Raw genomic sequence first — 27,333 nt, 5'->3', positions numbered from 1 at the left:
CACTGAGTAAAGATTATTGTGAATACATTATCGTTAGATTAAACTGGATCATTTATCATTTTATTAATTTACTAATTTAGGTCAATGCAAGAGAAAGGTTTTAGAATTGCTATAAAAGCTGCTCAATCTTTGCAGAATTGGTCTATCCGTAATCCAGAGGAACATCCGAAAATGGATGGTTCTGAGGAACTGGCAGTGGTGGAAACTTTACACCAAGGTCAAGCCTCTTCTCAACGTTGCTCGTGCCGAGGACGAGATGAGGAAGAAGGAAGAAGAGCTCGAGAAAACCAAAGCTGAGTTGGCAAAGGTCGAAAAAATCAAGAAGGAATTAGAAGAACAGAATGTTACACTTCTGCAGCAAAAGAATGACATGTATCTGCAGTTGCAAGCTGAACAGGATACTTTGATCGATGCTGAGGAGAAAATTGAAAGACTCATTCAACAGAAAGCAGACTTTGAGCAACAACTGAAAGATCTTGAAGAGAGACTTCTTGATGAGGAAGATGCAGCTGCTGAACTCGAGTCAGTGAAGAGGAAAATGGAACAGGAAGCAGTTGAACTTAAAAAAGACATTGAAGACCTTGAAACAGCTCTTGCAAAGGCTGAAACTGAAAAGAACACGAAGGACAACCAGATCAAGACTTTGCAAGATGAAATGGCACAGCAAGATGAACAAATTGCTAAACTGTCAAAGGAAAAGCGAAACATGGACGAGCAACAAAAGAGAACAGAGGAAGCCCTCCGAGTTGAAGAAGACAAAGTTAACAATCTCACAAGAATAAAGGGAAAACTCGAGGTTACCCTGGACGAGGTAATTTCGGTTGTTTTAAATTATAGTTAGTCAGCAAATCCTTGTAAACATTTAAGTTAATCAATGAGTAAAGTTTATACAAATATTAGAAAAAAACATTGAATCATGTGTTGCAAAGCATACGAGAAAACAAACAAGTAATTATGAATAAGCAATAGGAAGGTTAGTCATTTTGATAGTGAAAGTATAATGATTTCCGGTGAATACTTAAAGTTGGATCTAAATATGAATTTCGCTAATATGTCCGCCATGAACATGTTTAAAGAAATGAGAATTAATCAAACAGTATCTGTTAGACTTTTAGCAGATAAGTGCTAAGTGCTCATTTTAAACATCTCATTATTCGAAATTACAAGTATTTTCCTACCAATATTGTGTAAATGCCTTCTTAGCTTGAAGACAATCTGGAGCGTGAAAAGAAGGTTCGTGCTGATGTAGAAAAGGCCAAGAGAAAGGTAGAACAAGACCTCAAATCCACACAAGAAACTGTTGAAGATCTGGAACGCGTAAAGAGAGATCTTGAGGAGAATGTCAGGAGGTACTTGCAGCGTTTTTATCAGTTTTGCATATGACAATATGTTTAACAGATATTATGAATAGCCGCAAAGTTACAAGCCAGTTTCGTTAAGTATCCCAACATTTCTTTACAATTTTAATACAAATTTGCATATCACGGATATGCATCGGATTAACAATATTTTTTTCAATCTGATAAGAGTGTGTTATGTATCCCTTGGCGGTGTTTGTACATAAATCAAAATTGTTGCGATGATACAATTTAAATTTCCAAATGCATATTGATATTGGATTAAATAAATCACTTTTACAGAAAAGACATGGAGGTCAAGAACCTGAACTCTAAACTTGAAGATGAGCAGAGCTTAGTCGCTCAGCTTCAGAGAAAGATTAAGGAACTGCAGGTATATTTTTCTCCGGTGTATGAATACAGTTTGTTACAGTATATGTTACACTGTATGAGCTCAAACTTTCAGACTGATTGTTATTTTAATATTTTTCCATCAAATAAATTACAATACATGTTAAGTAAGTAATTTTGATATTTTTCAAAAGAATATAACAAAATTCATGCAGGGTGTTTTTTTCGAATATGTTCTGAAATTTGTATCACAGAAAGCAAATCAAGGATATGGCTATCAAAAATTAACTTGTATTAAGTTACTGGTCTTGGAATGAACAGCTGCCTTGTAATCAGGAAATCTGGAATATTTGTTTATGTTATCGTGTAATAAGTGTTGGTATTAACAAAACAGCTTAATTACAGCAATTACTAATTCTTACTTGCCAGCCTTCAGCATTCTAGTAACGTTAATGCGTCATTTCTTCGCACTTATAATCATGGAAGCTACACGCGAAATCGATCTCGAGAACATTAACATTCTTGAAAAGACTTCAAGTTAGAGAAACTGCAAGTACATGTAGAATATGTTTTACAACTACACGTTTCCAAGGCCATTAATAACCTTTTAAATGTCAGCAGACATAAAATGTAAAACAAGGGGGTTATAATATTGCTGATTTGGCAAGCACCCTGAATCCGTCCACAGCTTTAAAATACCCGATATTGCAACAGTAAATGTCAGTCTAATTTTCAGACAATGTTGTTTATCAACGCTTTTATCATTGCTTGGAAATGAGCCTATCTTTTTTGGCATTGTACCAAGTAATAAACGTTATTGTTGCCTCGTTCCTTTTAGAGAAAGTTCATGGCCTTACTTGCATTATTCAGCTGATACCTGGAGAGGTTTTGGTGTCTTAAAATAGAACATATCTGATAGGTGCACGGGAGAAATTCCAATACGTGTAATATAAAGCAAACACACTGCTTCGACTTCCTTCCTTCCGGGTTCGACTGATAATCACATGTGAAGTGGTTGTTTGTGCCAGTTGTTTCTCAGATAACGGATATCTGCACATAAGCGTTGGCCTTCGATGTTGCACTCTGGTTAAGAATTAAGCCACGTGACTCTTAGTTTCGGAAAAGCAATCGGATTATTTGGATTCTACCTCTTAGAAAAAATACTTTGGAATTTAATTTGGATTTTAATTTAGATAGTTTTATTTCGGATAATAGTTTGATTCGAAATGGCGGACACTGAAGTTAAAAAAGAAACAACTGAAACAACAACAACCCTGGTAATGGAAGTTAGCTCGGCACCGCCCTCAGAAGAAACGGTCACTTCCGTTTCAGAGAAAATTACTGTGAAGAAAGCGGCGAAACCATCTCCAACGCCTGCAACCGTTGCTCCGGCACCGGAACCTGCACCGAAGCCATCTGGTATTGAAACGTATTCGAGGTCCGTGAAAAAATCCTCATCAGACTATTCAACCTACAAAAGCGGTTCTAAGCGGCAAACGTTTCGAGAATATGTAGACACGAATAGACTTTTGAGCGATTTGAGTAGGGATTATAGAGGTACGAGTCCAGCGGTATTAGAAAATATCGCTACACATCCAGCATTATATAGCAAACAATATATGCCTGACAGATACCGTGCTCCTTTGAGCGCAAGAAGTAGGAAGGTTATTCGTGATGCCGAGGACCTGGCTCTAGTTACTCCTGGACTGAAACATATGCTAGAAGTACAGTATCATATATGGCTGTGTTTTTTCTGTCTGTTTGCTTCGCTTCGATGTGACTTGTGCTCTTCTAACTGCTCGTGCAATTTCATTTGTAATACGCTTCATTATCAAACGTTAATGCAGAATATGTTGTTCAATATTTTATTTCAAAAGCTCAAAACAATTTAAGCAGCTCTGCTAAGCAAATTAGAACATTCTTGCGATCTAACAAACTGCAAATTGATGCCACGTGATAAATGGACCTTTGACAGATTTCAACATCTCTAGCTAAAACGTTTTCATGTTGCTTATCGGTAGTTGGGCATGACATTTGTGGAGGTTTAATGGTTGAATTTCCGTGCTGCTAGTTCTTTGATCTTGTTTAGATAGGAATTCTGTGACTTGCAGGTAAATGCTCTTTTTCATGTTGCACGATGTGTTTCAGCGAATGTACTGTTAAATATGTATAGAAAATTTTGTATGTTTGTCCAAAACATAAGCTGTGTCAAGCAAGATTCCAGTTTGATATATGTGGGTATTTTTGTCTACTTTTTATTGTTTCACTGCATGTGCGGTAATATTGACTAAAGCTGTAATTCGTATTGTGATTTTTTGAAATTTCGACAGCTTTACGCATTAGCATTAATCATAGAGTTTGTAAGACTGTAAATTCCAACTGGCATTGCTCCCCAAAATAATCGTAGGTAGTCATGAAATTCCAGTAGAGATAAAATTTCAGCACTTTCCAGAATTTGATTGGCTCATGTATCCAGACGCTAGAGAATTTTTCATGAGGGTGTGACTCACAGGTCTGATATGCCGTAGAATTTCAGGAAATTTGTTGCTACTGAAGAGAATGTTTCGAAAGCTTGAATAATAATAATAATAATAAGGCATGAAAGCTTAAATCTAAACAGGCTTCCTATTCGGCAATTTTCGACTTTTCGAACAAGAGGATTTATTTAACTATTAATTATAATAGACATATCTGCAAAATACTTTTACATTCTGTGATACAAAATTCATGTGATATTCAACTTAACATTCAAGCATTTTTTATACATCCACTGGAAAGCTCATTTAGTTTTACTGTTGTAATAAACATTTCGAGTTTGAGAAAACTGATGCTACACGGCCATACATAAACAACGGTGTAAAGAAATTATCATTCATTTGGGAACAAAATAATATTTCATTCCGTCTTTTGTGGCATACCTTATACATTTGTTACAATGCCCTCTGACCTCGTATTACAGGCCCGCATTGAGGAGTTAGAGGAAGAACTTGAAGCGGAGAGAGCTGCAAGAGCAAAGGTAAGTCATTCATTTCTGCTTCAATTCAAATGATACTATTTACTTCATTGATAAAGTGATTAATTATGTTTGTCATAATGTACAACTGGCGGACGAGCTACAGCTACGACATGATAGGGCGAAAATATAGCACTTAAGTGTTAGTCCTTGGTCAGTACTGATATTTAGGTATATGTGTAAAAGGGCTGACTAAGAGTAGTAAAATGTAAGTAACATATCTGGCAGTTTTCTACTTTTTTAGTTGTTATATGTGGCACTAAAAGCGTAGAAATATTCTCAGTTTGATAAAAGAATATAAGATAAATGTATAAATTGCAATCAAAGATTCGCTATTCGAACTGTGTGGACATTTTGCTATTTCCATTCAAATACATGTATTTTAATTCTGTTTCTAAGAACAAAACTAAAAATAAATGAACTTATTTTGACACTTTTATCTTTGATTAGGTAAATGTAAGGTTAGTTTATACATGCAGTTTTAATTACCCATAAAACACAGATGCAATTTGTAATGATGATAACATCTGTTGGGATGGAATCTCTGCTATAAAAAAAGTTTCCGAGATTTTACATTTGATAGAGTACGTTACCATGGTAATGAAACGTACCTGTTTGCAATACCGTACGAACATGAACATGGAGTGCACCAAACCTTCTTATAAGTCATTAACTGTCAGTCAAAAAGAGATATATCAGAGATTAGCGGTTTTGTTTGATGTTGTTTTCCCAGAACAAGCTTATCTTTAAGATAAGCTTGTTCACAAAATGAACGGTAATGCTTATAATATTATACAGATTCAGTTCAAGACTTTTTATCAAAATGTTTCATCACATTACCTGATCGTAAATTGTAATTATTAATTACTATAAATGTGCATTTTTAAGATATTCTGACATTTTACTAAACATACTTTATCCACGTGATTTTTATTCACACCAGATATGCTATCTATTAGACTAGCTCCTAGACTATGATATATCTTTTTATATTTTTATGATTGAATGTAGTGAACTGAGCCAGTCTATATCCTGTGTCCAATATCATACATCAGTCCTGTGTGAAAATCTCTAAAATAGACTGGCTTTTGTCTCTATGAAATTGAATTCGTCAAAAAAGGGAAAAATATAGAAATATAGTTATTATCAGTCTAGTGGCTAGTCTAGCTATCTATTTATTTACTCATACTTTGGATCATTTAACTTATAACATTAGAATATTATTGAACTATTTGTGCAATTATGTAAATATAGTTGATATTGTATAGGAACACTTCAATTCTATGTATACCTGACATAAATTATTTGAACTTTGAAACAAAAAAGTAAACCTTTTTCCCTTTAGGTCGAGAAACAGAGAGCTGAGCTTAATCGTGAACTTGAAGAGCTCAGTGAACGTCTCGATGAGGCAGGCGGAGCAACCACTGCTCAAGTTGAGCTCAACAAGAAGCGGGAACAGGAACTTCTCAAGCTCAGACGTGACCTTGAGGAACAGAGTCTTCAGCACGAGTCCCAGATCAGCGCACTCCGCAAGAAGGCCCAAGATGCCAGCAATGAGATGGCAGATCAGATTGACCAGCTTCAGAAGATAAAACAAAAGTCAGTGTTAATTTTCATGATTATTCGGTGTATCCCTAATTTGATATTTCAATGCCATAGAGTTGTTACATGTAATTAAGAAGAAGTAAAACTTGATGACATCTTTCTTTAGATTATATGGATATCAAAACATGTAATAAGTATCTTAAATTTTGGTATCATAAGTAGAACTGCTAGGATATAATTTGTTCATACTAGTAATTAATAAAAAGAAAACTTCTCATATCAAAAGAGCGACAGAAAATAAAATGAAGTAGAATTTCGTTACCTTTCAAAATGTAAATTGGTTCAGTCATAGACAAATGTGAATTATTTCAGAGTTGAGAAAGAAAAGCAACAGTATAAGGGAGAAATTGATGATCTTCAAGCACAAATTGAACATATTTCAAAGAACAGGGTAATTTTTCTTCATGTGTAAGCATGATGCACGTGCATGCCACAGCTGTGTTTCTTTCGTTTTTCAGATATACATGTACCACTTTTCTATTGGAACGGAGGACCACATATCTCATGCAGAAATATTTCTTGAACACATTTTGTTTTTGTTCTTTTATATTGTGATACACAGGCTTGCTTTCATGAAGGAAAGTAGATGTCAGCGAAAGATAAAAACGTCGGTCTGCTGAAAGATTTGAACTTGAATCTTATTGATTTGCATGTAACATTCTGTTCATAATTTGCATGTTTGACAGATTAGAAAAGGACAGACTCGATTTACATTTGGAATGTGAAGATTTACTGTTAGGTCTTGAACAAGCGGAGAAGTTTAGGGTACATATCTTTATATTGTTGTTCTAACAATCATTCGGTTAAATGTGTCCTATTTTGTGTTTATACTACTCGATATAATTCAAAGTATATATCGTCTAACTATTTAACAACATATGTTTACTAATGTGAATATAAGTACATAATTATGTACAAAGTATAACTGAAAAATAACTTATGAAAAACTTATATGTAATATAATTTCTCTAATACCTTAATAACTATGATTCGTCTTTAAAAGTACTGACAAACCAAGGTGACAGGTCGTCACAAAGCATTACATTTACACGTTATTACAGGGTATGTCTGAGAAAATGTCTAAACAAGTTCAAGCCCAAATTGATGAGCTAAACTCTCGCCTAGAAGAAAGTGCCCGTACTATCCAAGACCTCCAGAGCCAGAAGGCTAGGGCACAGAATGAGAACAGCGACCTTACCCGACAGCTCGAGGACGCTGAAAGCCGTGTTAACCAGCTCAACAAAGAACGACAAAACCTTATGCAACAACTCGAGGATGCCAAACGCAGTCTTGAGGAAGAAACAAGGGTAGGTCTTCTTGAAGCTTTTTTTAAACAATATGGTCTAAACGCTGAATATGTACATCGAATAAATGCAATTGTCACACATGGTTTTATAAAAAGTACTTCTTCTGAAAAAAAAAATGTAAACACTAATGTTCAGCCTAGTTTTATCTTATTTTTATACTCAAGGAATAACAATACCTTAAACATTTGAATGGACTACGAAAATGTATAATGTCTAAAGTACTATGATACTGTAGTATGTTACTGACGGTTATGTTTATTACCATAACTACCACTAATGCATGTTTTTACTTAATCCTTTAGGCTCGCCAAAAGATGCAGAGCGAGATCCGCAGTCTCACCTCCGACCTCGATTCTGTTCGTGAACAGCTTGAGGAGGAGATGGAATCCAAGGGTGATATGCAGAGGCAGTTGTCAAGGGCCAACGCTGAGGCTCAACAGTGGCGTGTTAAATACGAGAGCGAGGGCATGGCTCGTGCAGAGGAACTCGAGGATGCTAAGCGCAAGCTCCAGGCCAAACTTCAGGAAGCTGAACAAGCTGCTGAGGCTGCCAACTCTAAGGTCAGTCAGCTTGAGAAGACAAAGAGCAGGCTTGCTGGAGAGCTCGAGGACCTTATGATCGATGTAGACAGAGCCAATGCTAATGCTAACAACCTTGAAAAGAAACAGCGTGGCTTTGACAAAACTATTGCAGAATGGGAAGCACGTGTCCGTGACCTCCAGAGTGAACTTGAGAATGCACAGAAGGAGGCCCGCAGCTACTCAGCCGAACTGTACAGAACCAAGGCCCAGGCAGAAGAGGCTAATGACACAATTGACTCTCTTAAGAGAGAGAACAAGAATTTAGCTGGTATATTAAGTATACATATAACTATTCTATATGCTATAATACTAGTACCATTGATATAACGTACCGATATAACACTTCCTGAACTTAATTTCAAATGAAATGAATATTTGTTTTGGGTCTTGCATGGGTAGGACTCGATACAGTTTTGTACAGTGCGCTCCAAAATGGTTGTTGAAAGATTATATAAACTTTTTTTCAAATAGGTATAGCACATAGCGTATAGCATTACTGGTGGACGGATAGCTCAGTGGTTTTCACACTGGCCTTCCAGTCCAGAGGTCGGGGGTTCGATCCCCGGCAGCTACTCGGGAATTTTCAGAAATCCTTTTCAGTGTTTCCCACTCAACTAGAGGTGTACTGGTCAGGAACCCAGGCAATCCTTGCGTGTATCAGTGCTATACATTGGGCACGTTAAAGAACCAGGCTGTCTATTCGAAGCGAGCTAGGCTAAGTTAGCCGGACAAGCCTGTATCTGATTTCTGATCTCTCTGTCTCTTTGTCTCACTCTGTCCCTCTGGTCAGATCGCTCTGTGTCTGTACTAGTAGAGGATGAATTGTGCGCCCTGTGTGGCTGCATGTGAACTATGTAAAGCGCCTTTGAACGTGAAATTGATCATGAAAAGGGCGCTATATAAATCTGGTATAATAATAATAATAATAATAATAATAATAATTCCCTTCACTTATAATTTTAAGAAGCCTTTAAACTTTGATAATATAGATGTAAAAACATCAGATAATATATGCTTATATCATTATTCAAAATTTAAATATATCATAAAATGAATTCTTCGTCATATATAGAACAGATGCTTTAAAATATATGTGAAAGTACACCTTAAAAGACCTATCTAAACTATAAGAAATATGTTTGCAGACGAAATTCATGAACTTACCGACCAGCTGACAGAAGGAGGCAGAAGTGTACATGAAGTCGAGAAGGCACGCCGCCGCCTTGAGATGGAAAAGGACGAATTACAAGCTGCACTGGAAGAAGCAGAGTCTGCTCTTGAACAGGAAGAAGCTAAGGTGTCACGTGCCCAACTTGAAATTGCAGCCATCCGACAGGAGATTGACAGACGCATTGCTGAGAAAGAAGAAGAATTCGAGAACACAAGACGCAACCACCAGAGATCTATGGATTCCATGAATGCTAGTCTTGAGGCTGAAGCCAAGGGCAAGGCAGAAGCTCTCAGAATTCGTAAGAAACTTGAACAAGACATTAACGAACTTGAAGTTGCTCTTGATGGCGCAAACCGAGGTAGAGTTGACATGGAAAAGAACTGCAAGAGATTACAGGAACAGGGTCGTGAACTCCAGAGCACTATTGAAGAAGAACAACGTAACACACAAGAGGCTCGTGAAGCTTACAATATGGCTGAGCGCCGTGTAGCTGTTATCCAAGGCGAATGCGAAGAGATCCGTTCTGCCCTCGAATCTGCCGAGAGAGGCCGCAAAGCAGCTGAAAATGAACTTATTGACACCAATGACCGCGTTAACGAGCTTGCTGCTCAAGTTCAATCTCTTGGAGGACAGAAGAGAAAGCTGGAGGGAGATATTGCTGCCATGCAGGGTGATCTTGAGGAGATGAACAATGAAGTAAGAGGTGCTGATGAGAGGGCGAAGAAGGCTGTTGCCGACGCCGCCCGTCTTGCTGATGAACTTCGCGCTGAGCAGGAACACGGCTCTCAGGTGGAGAAGATGCGCAAGGCTCTCGAACAGCAAATCAAAGAACTTACAGTCCGTCTCGATGAAGCTGAGGCACAAGCACTCAAGGGAGGCAAGAAGATGATTGCCAAGTTGGAAATCAGAGTAAGTACGCCTGTAAAACACTTAAGTATATGTTTATACACTCCCAAATTGTTCTAAGAGACGTGTTACTTCCCGTATTTTATCTTTACGCGTTGACGTCATGGTGACAAACTATATTTGGCGCTAAACATGCACCATGAAAAAATGCTTCCATAGTTTATACACTTGTTAAAAAAATCGAAATAATATATAGAAAAACCATGTTTTAGTATATCTCAACAATACGAATCGGTTATATACCACGTGTAAAGTTCGCTCGGGGCCCCGCCTTCGTGAAATTATTCAGCTCGCGTATAATCTTTTCGTATTAATTCGAAATGTTAAAAAGTTGGTCTGCCATACATTATTTCTTTAACGGAGACAAACACAAATTCTATTTAAGTTATCAACAGACTATTTCTAATAAACTACTGTACTTCAACGAGGGCTGTAAGTAACGCCAGTAATTGTCTGTCTGTAAAATCAGCGTGAATAGATTCCAAAATGCTGATATTTCATATATTTAAATGTGATAAGGACCTCCTTGGTCGAGTGCTTAAGAGCGCTGACTTCTAATCACTTGCCCCTCACCGATGTGAATTCTTCATCCAGGTGGCTAACGGAAGGTCGATGGTTCGACCCAGGTGCCGCCCATGATGAAATAATGCACGGATGGGCACCTGGGGCCTTCCTCCACCATCAAAAGGTAGAAAGTCACCATATTACCTATAAATGTGACGATGTGACGATAAATCTAACAGAACAAAAGTAATGTAGATGAAGCTATTTATATTGTTATATCCCGTTGTCTAGGTGCGCGAACTTGAGACGGAGTATGACAATGAACAGAGACGCCATGCAGAGACACAGAAGAACATGCGAAAGGCTGATCGCCGTCTCAAGGAGCTGGCCTTCCAGGCTGATGAAGACAGAAAGAACCAGGAACGCCTACAGGAACTAATTGACAAGCTCCAGAACAAGATCAAAACATACAAACGCCAAGTCGAAGAGGCTGTAAGTTATGTTTCAGTCCGCTAACGTTAAGATTTTACTGCATTTTACATGTATAAATGACTTGCGGTGTCCACAAACTGTGCCTGTAATATGTAATTAAGTTTAAGAAAATAAAATATGTGCTAAGTTTAGATAGACTTGTAGTAGTATGCGATCACGAAAACCTGAAACACAAAGCTGAAAAAATAATTTAGAGAAGAAAGAGCTAAATTGAATTTAATAGAAAATATAAAAAAGAATTTCTTTTTACCGTATTAACATCTTCGGAAGTGTACTTGTGAAACACTTTCATAAAGTAAATAATCATTCTCTTGATCACTTTTTATTACAACGATACATTTGTTTCCGCTGCAGGAGGAAGTTGCCGCTATAAATCTTGCTAAATACCGCAAGGTACAGAATGAGCTGGAAGACGCCGAGGAACGCGCTGATTCTGCGGAGAACTCCCTGCAGAAACTGCGTGTAAAGAACCGCAGCTCCGTGTCCGCATCACGCACAAGTGCTAGTCCCGCTGGTGTAAGTATTTTAAATCACACTTTTGCTCAGACTTAAGATATTTTGATTATAAAAACTAATGAATATAAAATAAGCTTATCAAAAGGCAATTACGATAACATGTTAAATAATTTTTAAGTCGCATTGTGCCATAATGTACTAATATATTTCGCAATTTCAGATAAGGAAATAAATTGCCAGTTTAATTGGTATAGTCTTATACATAAGCAGGTAATTGCAGGGATGTGTTGTCAACCCCTTTGACACAGAATAGATTGACCTTGTTAAAACCAAATGTACTCAAAAATCTAAAACAAAGTTAAAATAACACCAGTTAATGAAGAGCTATAGAAATATTCTATAGGAAATTTCAGTGCTTTACCTGTATGCCATAACAGATTTTACCACTTTGAACAATGCTATTCCTAATAAATATATCCAGGGTGGTGCTACAATGACACCGTTATCTGCGGCTATGGCTAAGGCAGAAAGGATGAGAAGGGAGAGGGAAAGTTCCTATTCATAACTTTCGGACATTTTAGAAATTTATAGGTATCTGATAATGCCCCAGATAAAATTAGTAAAAGTAGATGTTCTTTATTTCTGATTTTGAATGCGATGGTCAAAATTATGATTATGGCATTGTGATATGTTAGAAGTTTGGCTGTCTCGTATATCACAAATATTTGGAATTTAAACGCATCAGGTTATATGCTGAAAATGTAATCTGTTTCTGTTATATTTATTTTCATTTTATTTTGACTTTGTCTTTAGGTAGATCGTTTGGTAGATCCATAGTATTTTACCTTGTTATTTATAATGTATTTATAATACTTTGTGTGCATATCTCAGGGAACTGCTTCTATTTCTATTCGGGAGAGTCATCACCAATACTCCAGCACTACTCACACTGAATAAATTGTAAGTCGTGCAACCACGCAGTTACACACAGTTTGATTTGAGTGGTGTCATTCTTGTCGCAGTTTGAATGGAGTGATGTCCTCTTCGGAGTCATTTTGCGCCCTACTTCAGCTTGAACGAAACATCTTTTATTTCGAGAAAAAGCATGAATTATCAAATTTTGACTCTGCAAACATCCAAAATCAATTTGCTTGTTTATTTCAAAATCTCGTTAATTTCACAGTTCAAACAGCGTTTAACATCTTTAACAGTCATTTAGATTGCAAATTTCGTAGGCTTTGTTAATTGTGTGACATTCATCTTTCTCGTGTCATTTCATAAGATAATACGTTCATGAGAAAATAACTCATTCTGAATGTCTAACAGCTTTTTTTAATTCATTCGGTTTCATTACTGAATCCCTCTACATTCGAAAGAACATTTCAAATTTAACGTTTTGTGAAATAGTTCATGCATGTATCGTTTTTCCGGCATGGAAGTTTTGTGTCATATTTTCTCTTTTTTACAGATTTTTAATACAAAACAAATAGCGAAAATGTATATAAAAAGTTATTTTGTCAGGTCTTAACATGAACAAGATGTTTATGACTTAAACATTTTACTACTTTCATCAGAAAAATTGTTTCAGAGTTATTCTAGCACATTGACAGTAATGCATTTTAAAGAGATTTTTTAGCTTACTAATATTTTAATCTTTAGTTGTCACATGAATAAGGATACTGTCATTTTAAGCGTAATGAAAACTATGAATCATATTCCACCACACAAATATGCATCTGAAAAACTGGGGGTTCAAAATCGCTGTATTTATGGTATTAAACGATTGTTTTATTTTTTCAGGTTGGATCTTTGTCTCCTTACTACAAATCTACAACAACTAGAAGCTCACACTTAGGACTTAACACATCTTATCGTTCTGTTGCGTCGTCCAATGGGGGTGATGATGAAGACTATTAAAACAAATTATACATATACCCGGATTTTGTTCTAGCTGCCATACATGTGTGTTTTTCTACTCATCCACTTATAGCAGATTATATATAACTGACAGTAAAAGGATAAAATCTTCAAATAAGACGTTTATAAAACACTTTCACCCAACAACTAGACATTACAGTGACAATATGCCAAGACAGAGAAGACAACCTCGAAAAGTGTTATAGACGTCTATATTTCAAGATTTTGACCAAGTCATGTACATGGACGATGAAATCAGGAGTGATGCGTTTATGCTGTTTGCATGTTTATGCGCTATTTATTATGTATTTATACACATATGTATTAACTATTAGATTGCCGTAGTGGAGATGCAGAGAAATTCACACATTTTTCTTTGATCTCTGATGAGCGCTATCCCCGGAGCACTCAACAGGATCATCTATGATCCCTCATTGGACAAACGTTATGTACGTACTCTAGTGTAACTGTGTGGCGTTATTTATTTATTGTCACTGTCGCACATTTACTATCAATATTTGTTAAGCATAAGTAATGACCTTTAAAAATAAATCGCATTAGGAATTAAACGGTATTATTTTGTGTAATGTTTATTACCTGCTTTATTTATATCATGTATCTTAAATACTATCCCGACTGTGATAAGAACATTCATACAAAGAGATAAAAAAAAACATATTGCTTGCTCGCAGATAGCAAAGAAAGTTTGCAGTTGAAATAAAGTCGCCCCGTCATATAAGCCTTACCTTGAGCAGATATAATTACCCGGTGCATATATTATATCTTATCTGTAAAACAGGACAATTTGATAACCTTGACCTTCACCACCTTGTCTAAAGCCATGGTGTCTACAGCAAGTATGATAATATAGCAGTGTTTGATTGAAGGTGCGATGAGGAGGCGTTATCTAACTTGAAAAAAGTTTCAGTCCATCTAAATGAAAATTACACACTGATTGGTTACATCCAATCCGTAACACGCAAAATTTAGTTCCTTAATTTTTAGAAAATATGCAGAAGTGATTGTTATTGCCTAACATCAGCCTCAGCCTGGGTTAATTCTTCAGAACTTTGGAATCTTTCAAAAGAATTTTTAATTTAGAGAGATTTATAAATTTTCCTCGCGTTATAAAAGAAATGGACGTTACTTTAGTCATAATAATGCTTACATCTGATTTGGTAGTGATCAACTATGACGATACTGTGACTCATTTTAAAAGCTGATCAGTGATCACTACCAAAGCCAGTGTAACCCTACGCACAAGTTGTCCAAAAGGGAAACGATGGTTTCAGGGGTCGTGGGTTCGCGCCCCTTTTGAGTCACGATAGCTCATTCTCATATGAAAACAGTACAGTTTTTTCCAGGAAGCGGACACAAGTGTGGTTCAGATATGTTTGGCGCTTTGGTTTAAACAATATTTTATTCATCATAATTTCAGTTGTTACAATATTACATATATTAATATAGAGGATTGAGTAGGAAGCTATTAGCTTTTTTAGAAACTCTCTCCCTGGCGCTTTCATCACAATCAATTAAAACAAATAAGTGTAAACGAAGTAGTCTAAATATAAAGACTATTAGTCCCAATCTTTCTTCATTTCCTCATGCCCTTACACACAAGCATCATGTTTTTACACGTTTTAGAATTCTATCGAAATCTGCATGATCCTATCGCATACAAGATAGAAATTTCGGCGTAAGGAATTTAGTTTCTTAAACGTTACTATCTTACATAAAAGCTAACACCATTTTTCTTAACATTATCTTTAGTACAGATATAGTATATAATGGGTCTCTGATAATATTCTAGAAAATGTTGATATAACATTATAAAGAATATGGATTTCATACGGAAGAAAGAATAGCCTGATTTAATGGTATTTAACGTAAGTCATATTGATTAACTACAGTGCAAATTTTGAGGCCTTGATGACAGTTTTACGTTCTGATTTAGTAATACATTGCAATAAATAGATTCGTATGTATCATTGAGAAGTGAGCTCGAAATAATAAGTGAAGAGGTCATGTTTGTTCTTCGTCGACCTTCTGAGTTTGACAGTTTGGGCAGAGTGTATATCAAAATCCCCTTGATCAAAGTCCCCTTCATTGAAAAAGGACAAGATGTTACAAAATCTCCTTCGGTATCATAATCCCCTCCGTGAAAATAGTAGGGGTATCATAATCCCCTTCGGGCTATCATAATCCCCTTCATGAAAGTTACAGGGCTATCAAAATCCCCTCATTATTATATTAAAGATAAGCAGTACAACACAACTATTTTATACCAAAAAGTTCAACAAATTGGAATTTTGAATTAAAAAAAACTATTAAAATGAAATGGTGGAAGTGAAAAATCATATAAAACAAACTGAATAATACATTTCTGTTACCTATTTATTAAAGTTACTACATGTATCAGCATAGATCTGAAGCAATTTTCCAAATTAAACAACAACATTAATTGACAAATAAGTACCAGTTAAGCACTATTAATAAATGGCAAATTGTGTAAACAATGTTTATCGATATATGAAACTGTTAATATAGGTAAATAATTCTTTCATGGATTTAATCTATATTGATAAATTAAAGATGGCATTAAATTACATTTAAAGTATGTCAACCAATTAATATTAAATTGTTTGACTGGATAAAGAACCACATTTTCAATAACTTAATAACTCGAAAAAAGATTATCAAGTTTCAATTTTATTGGCATAATCAGCAAAACAATTTGCCTTTGGCCATTTACAAACAATACACCTGAAGTCTGGCAAAGAATAAGTAATAGCATTACAAATAAATATGATTTTACATTTCATAAAACAGTTAGATTTTCAAATGTATTCTTATCAAGTCACCAATTTCAATAAACAATTAACACCCTAAAACAGGGTCTCCCTATGTTTATTAATTCTTCTCACAAAAGGGGAATAAATAATCATGTCTACAGACAGGTCAATCTGTTATAATTATTCATTAACACCAAACAGAAGCATCGTAGCCCATTTCAATTATCACTGTCTAGAAACCGATACATTACCCCCATCTTAATTTGAAGAGGGGATTTTGATAGCCCTAACGTTTTCATGAAGGGGATTATGATACACCTGCTACTTTTACAGAGGGGATTTTGATACCCCCTTCAAAAGTGTGAAGGGGATTTTGTAACACCATGTCTTTTTTTCAGCAGAGAGGATTTTGATCAAGGGGATTTTGACTGTCCCACTAGAAAGACATATGGACCTAAGTCATGGTCAAAGACCATGTCTTAACAGATGAAGTACCGTGAACAGCCAAAATAAAGAATCATTTGTAGCATATTGTTTTGACAAGACATAAAAAGAGACATTAAGCTACATTTATGCCAACCAAAAGTTTAACATATCAACTTTCCATTAACAAATTAGTTATAAACAATTGTGTGTAATTACTCTGAAATCGAGAAGAAATTTATGATATTCACTTAAAATATATGGAGAAAATATGCCTATTAATGGTAGAGAACAAGTTGGATAGAATCATCAAAGTCACACAATCGTACTTTGGGTTGCCCTTTATTAAAATTGTTACTGTGACTGAAGTCTCTGTATGCATACACTGGAAATTTTGTGTGTGCTAGAACCTCAATTTTTCAGCTGAACTTCATAAATCTTATAAGGTATAATTGTCTTGTCAAAGCAACATTGCGCTCCTGATTTTTCGTGGAGCCATTGTTCTAAAATTGTTATACGCCCACCACAAAATAATGACCTGCGCCCCATTTCCCCCAACACGAATATTCGAATGTTTTGGCCCCCACTATGAGTGCTGGGGCATATAGATTTGGTCTTGTCTGTGCGTCCGTGCGTCCTTCCATGTGTCCGTGCGTCCGAAAAAGTTCGAGACGCGCCTAGCTCAAAAAGTATTTGATACAAGTTGATGAAATTTTGCACGAGTCTTTATTATGATATGAACTTGCGCACCTCCTATTTTTTGTCTGGCCCTGCCACCTATTTCTGGAGTTATGGCCCCTGAAATAGTCAAAAATGCACATTTTTACCTTGTTATACGCCTAGTTCAAAAAGTATTTGATATAAATTGATGAAACCTTGCATGAGTCTTGATCATGATATGACCTTGTGCACCTCCTAATTTTCGTCTGGCTCCGCTTGCTAATTCCAGAGTTATGACCCCTGAAATAGTCAAAAATGCACATTTTCACCTTGTGACGCGCCTAGCTCAAAACGTTTTTCATATAAATTGATGAAACCTTGCATGAGTCTTTATCATGATATGAACTTGGAATCAAAATGCATGTGTTGACTAAACAATGTTACTTTTTCAAAAGACACTGTAACGTATGGTCGTTTTGGTTTCAATTGAAACATTTTATTTTCCTTTAAACACTTAAAATTTATATTATTTCCGTTTTTACTTTTAATTTATTGATCATGGAAACACTTTCCACCATTGTGTTGTAAGAAGTAGACACATTATCTCGCCGACATGGAAAACTGATAAGACAGCAAAACTCCCTTTAGTTGTTATGATGATAAGGAAAAAAGGAAAACTAAACTTTGACCTTTAGCCTGCTGGCGGCAAGGGATTCTGCCTTTGCGAACAGATCTGCAGTCTGATCATGGTCTGCGCTGGGAACAAGATTTCATAAGTCATGAGTGTTATCAAATGTTTTTTAATTTTACTATTTGCCTATTTAGTATACCCTCTATAACTGTGCCAGCCTTCGAGGTACATTAATATTACTAAAATTTATTAATTTTTTCCTTATGATTTTATGGTGTGTATCTTGCACCTGAGGTCCCTAGTCACACTTTAAGGTCAAAGGTTAACATGGTATTAACAGGGCCAGTTATGTGTCCGGTCCATAAATTATTCAACAAAGGATTTTGATATTACTTGGTACAAATGTTCCAAAAGATAACATGATGCATCACATGTAACTACCAGGTCTTCCACGCCAAAGATCTAAGCAACTTAGGAGGTTAAATGTTAACAGGGCAAAACCTGAAAGCATACAGCTTAGATATTTTGCATAGAGCTTAAGGTAAAGGTAATTTGCTTAAAAATCTTGTACCAATTTGAGTGATATAAGGCCGGCATAGCCCTTTTGTCTTATGAATTGTTTCCCTTTAATATGATTAAGTCATGATTTCTTTACATTTTTCTTCTCTATTTTACCACAAGTTTAAAAATAGGCTACTGCATGCAGGTGTTGACTATTGACTGGCAAGTCAATCAATAAATATTTAAGTACATGATATCAAAAATAAATGTTAATATTCATTTCAGAGTTGGTTTTTTTACTTTACCTGCTGACCAGTCAATAGCGCAAACTATTAACCTGCAATTTATATGATCATGTATTTATGGTAGATATAAAGTCGTTTAGTTGACAAAATCTCTTACATTAAATTAAATACATGAAACCAAAAGTTTCGAAACAAAAAAAGTAATGAAAATAGTAAAAAAAAAAAATATTTTACTTGTTGAAGTACGTATGATACATTATGTGCATAAATTTTAAATGTATGGTTTTGCAATGAAGTCATCATAGATCATATTAAAGTACTGACTTAATTTTTAGTGGTTAATACCTATGGTTACTCTCATCAAATAGGCTTGAATTGTCATGTAAGAAAGCTATAAGGTCAGCAGTTTCACCCATGTGAAGGTCGGCAGTTCTATCTGGGTGCTTGACTGCATTTAAAATAATGCCAGGAAGGGCACCCGGGGTCATCCTTTACAATTACTATTTCTTAAAGTCCAAAAAAAAACATAGGGTTGGAGATTGCTTTTCAATGACAAAGAACAATTTCATATATGTTTAATAATTATTTAAATTTTAGAGTACAAACATTGTATCTGTGTTATATGATGCATATTTTTCTGTCTGTATGCTCAAAAAGGAAATATTTTTCATTATTCAGTTCCCAGATTTACGCCACAAAAAGACCAAAAATAGGTGGATATGTAACTTTTTAGACAATACAATTCCCACTCAGAATGGGAATAATTATTGTCCGGTGTAGGAGATAACATGCAAGTCTTATAACCTGAAGATAAATCAGAGGTATAAATCTGTTCAAGTTAGTGACTCTTTATAAATATCTGTTAGCCAAACACCTGCATATATGAATTTTTGCAGCATTGTTCCTTTCCCTTACACGTAGGGATAACATGTAACACTGTAGAGCATCAACTAGTCTATTTTCCTGTTCCATGCACTGTCCTAGTAGATTCAGGGCTGTTTCTCTGTGTCTAAAATTAAGCTCTGTTTCAATCACCCCTATCAGTTTGTTCATTGCTTGTTGCTGATCCTCCGGCCTGTGTAGGTTGCCAAATGTCTTGTATTGAAGAAAATAAAGGTACGGAAGTGAGTCTACTACAGCCCAGTCCATCCAGTAATCAAATATACCTCTGTGTTGAATGTCCTCTTGTGTTGACCTGAACACCTCATACTGAAGTTCACGTGGTACACAGTTTATTTCTGCTCTACAAAATCTAACACAGTATGCAATAATGTACTTGACTGATTCTTCATCATATTGGCAGGACAATCGAGCAAATCCGGATTTGTAGTGTATAGTGAAGTTGATGCAGGAACATACAGGCTGAGTAACATCTATATTGTATTCTTGATCTACATCATTAAGAATAAATGCTGCTCTTTCCATGTCTCCTGTACAATACAATATAGAAGCAATTTTTAGTCTGCTTGAAGCAACATCCGAATCCAGTCCTGCCTCCAGCCAGGCTAGTGCTTGAGAAGAAACTGTGTTGTTTATTTGAATGTTATGAGAAGCTATCAGGGACCCTATGGAGCTACAATATATAGGTGCTAGAAGTCTGCTTGATAACTTGACGAACATGTCACCATCTCTGTAGTATCTTATTAAGTGTAGCACTATCTGTAACCGAATTCTCCATTCCATTTCTAAACTTGCAACTACTTTTGTCGCATAAATAACATCATTATGCTTGTCTATAATACATCTAAATGTATGTTGTAATAGAAGACATGAAGTTTTCCTAGTGTATTTATCTGGGCTTGGAATGTTATGATTTACTCCATTCAATATGTTAAGCTTGATCTGAAGTCTTTCACCAACATCATCGATCTGAATTCCTAGAAGGGGCATTCCAACACATGGTATCAGGTTTGTTACTGTTTGAAGTAACTTTTGTTTTACTATATTTGAAAACTTTCCTGCCATCAAGTTGTTTTCATGATCAAAAAAATGTGGACAGAGTCAACATAAAATACAATTGTACAGTGTAAGTATGCAGTATGTTAAACAGTTTATAATATTACATTCCTTCCATATATCTAAAGGTTTACTTGCTATACAGTGAAACAAAACAGTTTTAAACATGAAACTCGAAATGTAAACTTCATTGTCAAGATTTATGTATGTTTTCATAATCATTTTCATTAAGATATAACATCTTATTTGAGTAATGTTCAAATTGAACATCAAACACCGTTCAGCTAATGAGGTAGAAAATCTCCATTCAAAATCTGCATTTTCGCTGACTTTTTTGCCGACAGCAACCACAAAACACTTTGTAGTTTTTATATATCTGTTCATACTAGCTGTAGGCCATTCATTTACATCCAAATGATCTAGGCAGGCTTTAGCTGATTGTGGCCATGATGTACAAGGAAATGCTGAGACTATGTCAACATCAGTAGTACCAGGTTCTTGTGTTAGTGCTAATGATGGTCCTTGTCTTTGCGTTCTTCCATTCATACAGATATCAATTATTGTATTCTTGAGAAATATCCGTCCACAAGTGTCTTTTACAATGTGATTCTCATATTCACGTGTATCAGGAAGTGGAGCATCATCTCTAAGCATCTGTAGAAGGCAATATCCAGGAGGTGTTGTTTCATTCTGAGTCATCAGCAAGTTACATTTACCTAGAGTCAATTCAGACCTGTCCTGTATCACATTGTAATTATTTAGAGAGAAAAGAAAGTCAATATCTGATTGAAGTCCTAATGTTGTAGTACCTTCTGACAAACTGCCAAAATTATAGAAAGTCATTTGATGGTGTATTGCCCTGTCTATGATTGTTTCATTGGATTCATTCAGTACTGCTGATCTTCTTATCTTCAGCAACATCTTTTCATTAACTCCAATATCATCTAAACCTCAGAAAGTCTTATGGATATATTGTGGTAGTCATCTGGTGTATGAAACATCCTGAAACAGGATTTTAAATATAACTTTGTTTATGAAATATATTTCATGCTAAATGTTGTTTATTTCCCTGTTGATATTCCATTTAAGTTGTCAAATTTATAATACATTATCTGGAAGTGTAAAGAAGTTAGTTAAAAGTAAGAATATCATTTTGATTGTAGAGTATAGACTTAAAACATTGTCATGACGTCACTCATGTACTCGCAGTACTATAATTATAATATTGTAATATTGGAATGCATTCAATGGAACTCAGTACAGTATTATCCACGTGGAGTCCAATATTTGTTTAATATTGGACTGCTTATTTAATATTGGACTGCACGAGGAAAACGATTAATATACACGTTCAATTTACTCGCGTAGTCCAATATTAAGCAATAGTTGAATTCCATACAAAATAATTAATGTAACCAACTGAAAGCAGTCCAAAATTACACAATATAACACAGTGCTGATAAAAAAATTAATATCAAAACTAAGTTTAATGTATAGCTCTAGATGCCCGATAAATATTGAAGTAATCACAAAATGTTTAAAATAACTTTTTTTTTTGCATGCGTCGACGTAGTCTTACTCCCTAAACGACATCTTCCTAGAGCAACAATTTCCTTTGACAAATATTGTTTACGTTTCAAGTTTTAAGAATTGTGCAAGAATTTGATTCCTCGCTGCATAAAAGCAGCTGATAGGCAACTGTGGCATTTACCCTTAAAATAATGTCAAACAAATGGAAATGAAAAATACATGTAATTAAAAAAAGACATTGAATAAAGTTAGGAAATAAACTCACATGAGCAAGAAACAGTGAAGAAAAGGACAAGAAGTGAATTAAATAAGATAACTGACCTAATATTTTACAGAAAACTGAAAATTTATCCGACGTAAAATGGTGAAAATGTATGTCCCAATAATTTCCTCTTATCAGTTGTAAAATTGACATTGGCAGTTCCTCCCTTAGTGGTGCTTAGATATCACAACTATCTTTCTCCAGTTGGCGTCAAAATAAGTGCATTTTTCGTTTTGTTTTATGCACTTAGTCACATATTTCATTAATCTTTCTTTGATATAAAATTGTGCTGAAGTAGTTTCTATATTTAACTAGACTACAGTAAATACCCATGTGAAATGTGTACCTATTCACAATGTGCGTTTGTCACATCCTATATAGCTCCCTTAGGGGGCTATATTCGTGGCACCTTTTCGTATATAGCTCCTGTGGAGCTATATTCTCCGTATATAGCTCCCTTGCTAAAACTGGAGCTATAAACGGAACGTATATAGCTCATCGGTGATTTTATGCAACATGGACACGTGGCTTATTTAGGACATTTCGTTATGTCGCGTTTTTAAGACCAGATAGTATCAAAATATTTCATACATGATGCCTTAATTTTAAGGGACTTTGGGGCATCTACCTTATTTCGTCAAGTCCTACAAAAAAAACTAAAATCTTCAGGTACACCTAATTAACGTTTGTTCCAAATTTTATAATTCTGTCACATAAAACAGAAGATGAGTGCCTATCACAGTATGATCATGTATGTATTTGGACTCGAGAGTCATAACTGTTAGACCAAATAAAAAAACTTTAAACCTATGTTCCTAACTTCAATTGCCAGTTACTATTTTTGTACAGGGCCCAGTTGTTCGAAACTTTAACAGGGGATTAAGCTTACGGTTGATTAACTTTTAGGGTTAGTTTTCGACATTTTAAAGACTTAGAAAAACAAATGTATGAGTTAAGAATTCTGAAATTTGAAACTTCTTTACAAAAAAATCAAAACATTATACTAGTGTTTCTCAAAGGTAAAGGCCACAGGGGTCTGAACATGGAAAACCATTTCCAAACAATAACTTGAAAACCATTTGACCTAGAGTATTGAAACTTCATAAAATGATTGGACATGACATGAAAAGTAGATGACCTCTGTTGATTTTGGCGTCACTCTGTTAAAGGACAAGGTCACATAGGCCTGAACAAGGAAAACAATTTCCTATCAATAACGTAAGGACCATTTGACCTAGAATGTTGAAACTTCATAGGGTGACTGGACATGCATAATAGATGATCCCTATTGAGTTTGGGGTCACACTATTAAAGGTTAAGGTCACAAGTGCCAGAACATGGAAATCCATTTCCGATCAGTAATTTGAGAACCATTGACCTAGAACCTTTAAACTTCATTGGGTGATAAGACTTACAGAGAAGATGACCCCATTGTTTTTGTGTCACTCCATCAAAGGTCAATGTAACGGGGGCCTGAACATAGAAAACCGTTTAAGATCAATAACTTGAAAACCACTTGACCCAGAATGTTGTAACTTCATAGGATGATTGGACATGTATAATAGATGCACCTTATTGATTTTGGGGTCACTCTATTAAAGGTAAAGGTCACAGGGACCAGGGCATGGGAAATGGTTTCAGATCAATAGCTGGAGAACCATTTGACCCAGAACCTTCAAACTTCATAGGATGATAGGACTTACAGAGTAGATTACCCTTATTGTTTTTGGGGTTACATGAGCAAAGGTCAAGGTTACAGGGGCCTGAACATGGAAAACAATCCTTACCAATCAATAACTTGATAACCACTTGACCCAGAATGTTGAAATTTCATAGGATGTTTGGACATGCAGAGTAGATGACCCCTATTGATTTTGGGGTCACTCGATGAAAGGTCAAGGTCACAGGGGCCAGAACTTGGAAAACCGTTTCCAATTCATTACTTGAGAACCACTAGGTCCAGAATGTTGAAACTTTGTGGGATGACTGGACGTGCCGAGTAAATGATCCCTATTGCAGCCAACTATCAGTGTCTCTTTGACTTTCGCTCCTGCCCCTATTGACTTCTTGCCTATTACTACTATGCATTGTGAGAGACATGCGATTTTCTGCAAAAACATCCTCTTGTTAAAAATAGAAATATCTTTAGATAACTTCTTCTCATGAACTGCTTGATGGAGCTTCATAAAATCTGGTCTGGAGTGTCAAAAGGTCCTCTCCCTAAATAGTTCAGATGAGGCACTTGGCCCCTTGTAGGGGCCGCTACAGCTCAAACTAGAAATACGGTCAGATACCTTTAATAAACTTCTTCTCATGAACCGCTTCATTGATCTTCATCAAACTTGCTTCATGGATCTTCATCAAACTTGCTCTGTGGCATTATTATAAGGTCCTCTCAAATCTGTACAAATACAGACAGTCAGCCAATTTTAAGGGCCGCTAGGGCTAGAAATGAAAATAGCTTTTCACGATTTCTTTTTATTAAACTTGGTTTGTAGCATCATTACAAGATCCTATCTCTCAGCTTTGTTGAGATTAGGTCGATTGGCCCCTTTAAGGGGCCGCTAGAGCTGAAAATAGAAATGCCTTGAAATAACATCTTCTCATGAACTGCTTGGTCTGTAGCATCATTTTAGGTCTCCTCACAATTTTGTTCAAACTGGGATCGTGGTCCCTTTTAGGGCTAAAAATAAAAATATTTTTAAATAGCTTCTTCTCATGAACCACTTTATCTTCATCAAACTTGGTTTGTAGCATCATTTGTTCAGTGGTGATATATGGCCCTTTTAGATGGTGTGTCATGTACAACTTTAATACCCCTAGCTTAAACGCCAAGGTTACATCTGGAATACAAATGTTACTATGGCATGAGCTGGGTCTGTTTCATGTCTAGTCCATAACTCTTGTCATTGTTGAAGCAAATGTTGCCCATGATGATACAACGTGTCATGCACAAATTCCGGACCCCTAGCTTATAGGTCAAGGCCACACTTGGAGGTCAAGGTCGACAAGGCTTTTTTCCTGTCCAGTCTGTAACTCAACAAAATTCGTGATCTGATTTTCACATTTCAAGGCACAAATGTACACCATAATATTATAAGATAATGTGTCATGTACAGACACCTAGCTTAAAGGTCAAGGTCAAACTTGGCAGTCAAATGTAAATTGGTATGAACAGGGTCTGTTTTATGTCCGGTCAAGAACTCTGTCATCCATCAAGAGATTACGATTTCACTTGGCATAAGACAATGTGTCATGCCCAACACCCACAACCTTAACTTAAAGGTCAAGGTCGCACTTGTAGATTGAAGGTCAGTAGATTTTTTCATGTCCGATCCACAACATTGTCATGCAAAACAGGATTTGCATATTAGTTAAATATATTCTCCTAGATGAGACAATGTGTCATGCGCAAAACTGGATACTAGTATATGACCTATCAAAACAATATGTCATTTGAATTTTTTCAGAGACTGTTTACTATTTGATTTATTCAAAGACACTGTCCTATACATACCATCGTATAACATGTACCTATTTTCTTTGATTTTATATTCTGCACCACTGTTGACTGGTGCGTGCTTGGAATGGCTTTTTGTATTGGATATTTTTCGTTGATTGAATGCCTGATATACTGGTCTAATTTAAAAAATAGATTAAGCAAGAAAGAGTATTCCTAGAAAAATTGAATATTGTCAGTACAAGATGTCAGATTCCGAGTATACAAGTAAAACTAGACTTGAGAATGGGTATAAAGTATCTGGGTATCTGAGTAAATATCTGGGTATAAAGCCAAATGTCAAAAGTGGTGATGTTCACTTTCGAGACTGATTTTAATTTTTATAAATTCAGAATCCAAATTCAATCAAAATTACCAATCACATCCTTTTTTAAACAAAATTTCATTACTTTTTACTAGTACTTTTGCAGACTTTTGACATTTTGCTTAATATTATGAAGTAATTTTGATTAAAAGTTGGAAATCATATGACATGAACTGCTTGTTGAAAATGGGTGGTATTACTGATATGTCAGAAACAAAAATCCCATTATATTGTTGAGATTCCGTACTTATAGAGCAAATGCAGAATAGCAGAAAACAATATATTCAATATGCAGTTGTTTGTGTATAAATTATACACATCTTCTAATTTACTCATGAATTACAAATATCGTCAAAGTTACTAAGAATACATTTTGAAATACTGTAAGCAAAAGTAAACATACTAAAACACATGCAAAAATACATACACAATATACGTGTTTATTGTGTAATATAAAATATGTTTGTATACTAGTATATTTATGTAAAACTATCCAATTAGTCAATCTCAAATTTGTTTTTTAAGATAATATAATATTTTGTTTTAGTCTTACCAGCTGCTTTTACAAGCAATTATGATAAACAATAGTTTAACAAAATCTACATAAAATATAGATGATGAAAAAGATAATTAAATATGAAAATCACAGTATAATAGCTTACAGTTTACACAGAATCGTCAACTACAATGTTCTACAGTTATTTAAGAATAAAGTATTTACAGAACCCGGATTGTTACGGAAAAGTATATAAATGTACAGTCTTGAACATTCCGGCAGGATATATCAAGGTTTTAAATTGATTAAAACTGGAGCATAGCCTAGCTGCGCAATGAGTTCCACAAGTCCCCACCCTGAACCAGTTTAAGCA

General features: G+C 35.4%; 2 protein-coding genes across 18 annotated transcripts in view; one reads left to right on the top strand and one right to left on the bottom strand.

Annotated features, from left to right (window-relative positions):
* The window catches only part of LOC123563491 (myosin heavy chain, striated muscle-like), a 36,113-nt gene extending 21,904 nt beyond the window's left edge, over positions 1–14,209 (top strand). For 14 of the 17 annotated variants that reach the window (XM_053532323.1, XM_053532391.1, XM_045356324.2 and 11 more), the window contains exons 20-31: positions 136–811; positions 1,204–1,349; positions 1,641–1,731; positions 4,648–4,704; positions 6,047–6,300; positions 6,619–6,697; positions 7,368–7,613; positions 7,916–8,462; positions 9,340–10,274; positions 11,067–11,267; positions 11,622–11,783; positions 13,524–14,209. In XM_053532323.1, the coding sequence (XP_053388298.1) occupies positions 136–811; positions 1,204–1,349; positions 1,641–1,731; positions 4,648–4,704; positions 6,047–6,300; positions 6,619–6,697; positions 7,368–7,613; positions 7,916–8,462; positions 9,340–10,274; positions 11,067–11,267; positions 11,622–11,783; positions 13,524–13,640 (3,511 nt within the window). In that variant the 3' untranslated portion in view covers positions 13,641–14,209. Of the gene's footprint in view, positions 1–135; positions 812–1,203; positions 1,350–1,640; positions 1,732–4,647; positions 4,705–6,046; positions 6,301–6,618; positions 6,698–7,367; positions 7,614–7,915; positions 8,463–9,339; positions 10,275–11,066; positions 11,268–11,621; positions 11,784–11,943; positions 11,994–12,204; positions 12,315–12,614; positions 12,684–13,523 lie in introns of all 17 variants that reach the window. The other 3 variants (XM_053532368.1, XM_053532362.1, XM_053532374.1) reach the window with 3 other exon arrangements.
* Positions 14,210–19,437: 5,228 nt separating this feature from the next.
* On the bottom strand, positions 19,438–22,908 carry LOC123562616 (uncharacterized). Its single transcript, XM_045355240.2, has 2 exons — positions 22,700–22,908; positions 19,438–21,850 (listed from the first exon to the last, which is right to left on the bottom strand). Exon 2 carries the CDS (start codon positions 20,855–20,857, stop codon positions 19,742–19,744), a length of 1,116 nt encoding a protein of 371 aa, XP_045211175.2. The 5' UTR covers positions 20,858–21,850; positions 22,700–22,908; the 3' UTR covers positions 19,438–19,741.
* Positions 22,909–27,333: the final 4,425 nt, after the last annotated feature.

This window comes from Mercenaria mercenaria, chromosome 2, assembly GCF_021730395.1.
Source record: "Mercenaria mercenaria strain notata chromosome 2, MADL_Memer_1, whole genome shotgun sequence".
Taxonomy (NCBI): Eukaryota; Metazoa; Mollusca; class Bivalvia; order Venerida; family Veneridae; genus Mercenaria; species Mercenaria mercenaria.
The sequence above is the reverse complement of the archived record's forward strand: the minus strand, read 5'-3'. Positions and strand labels throughout refer to the sequence as shown.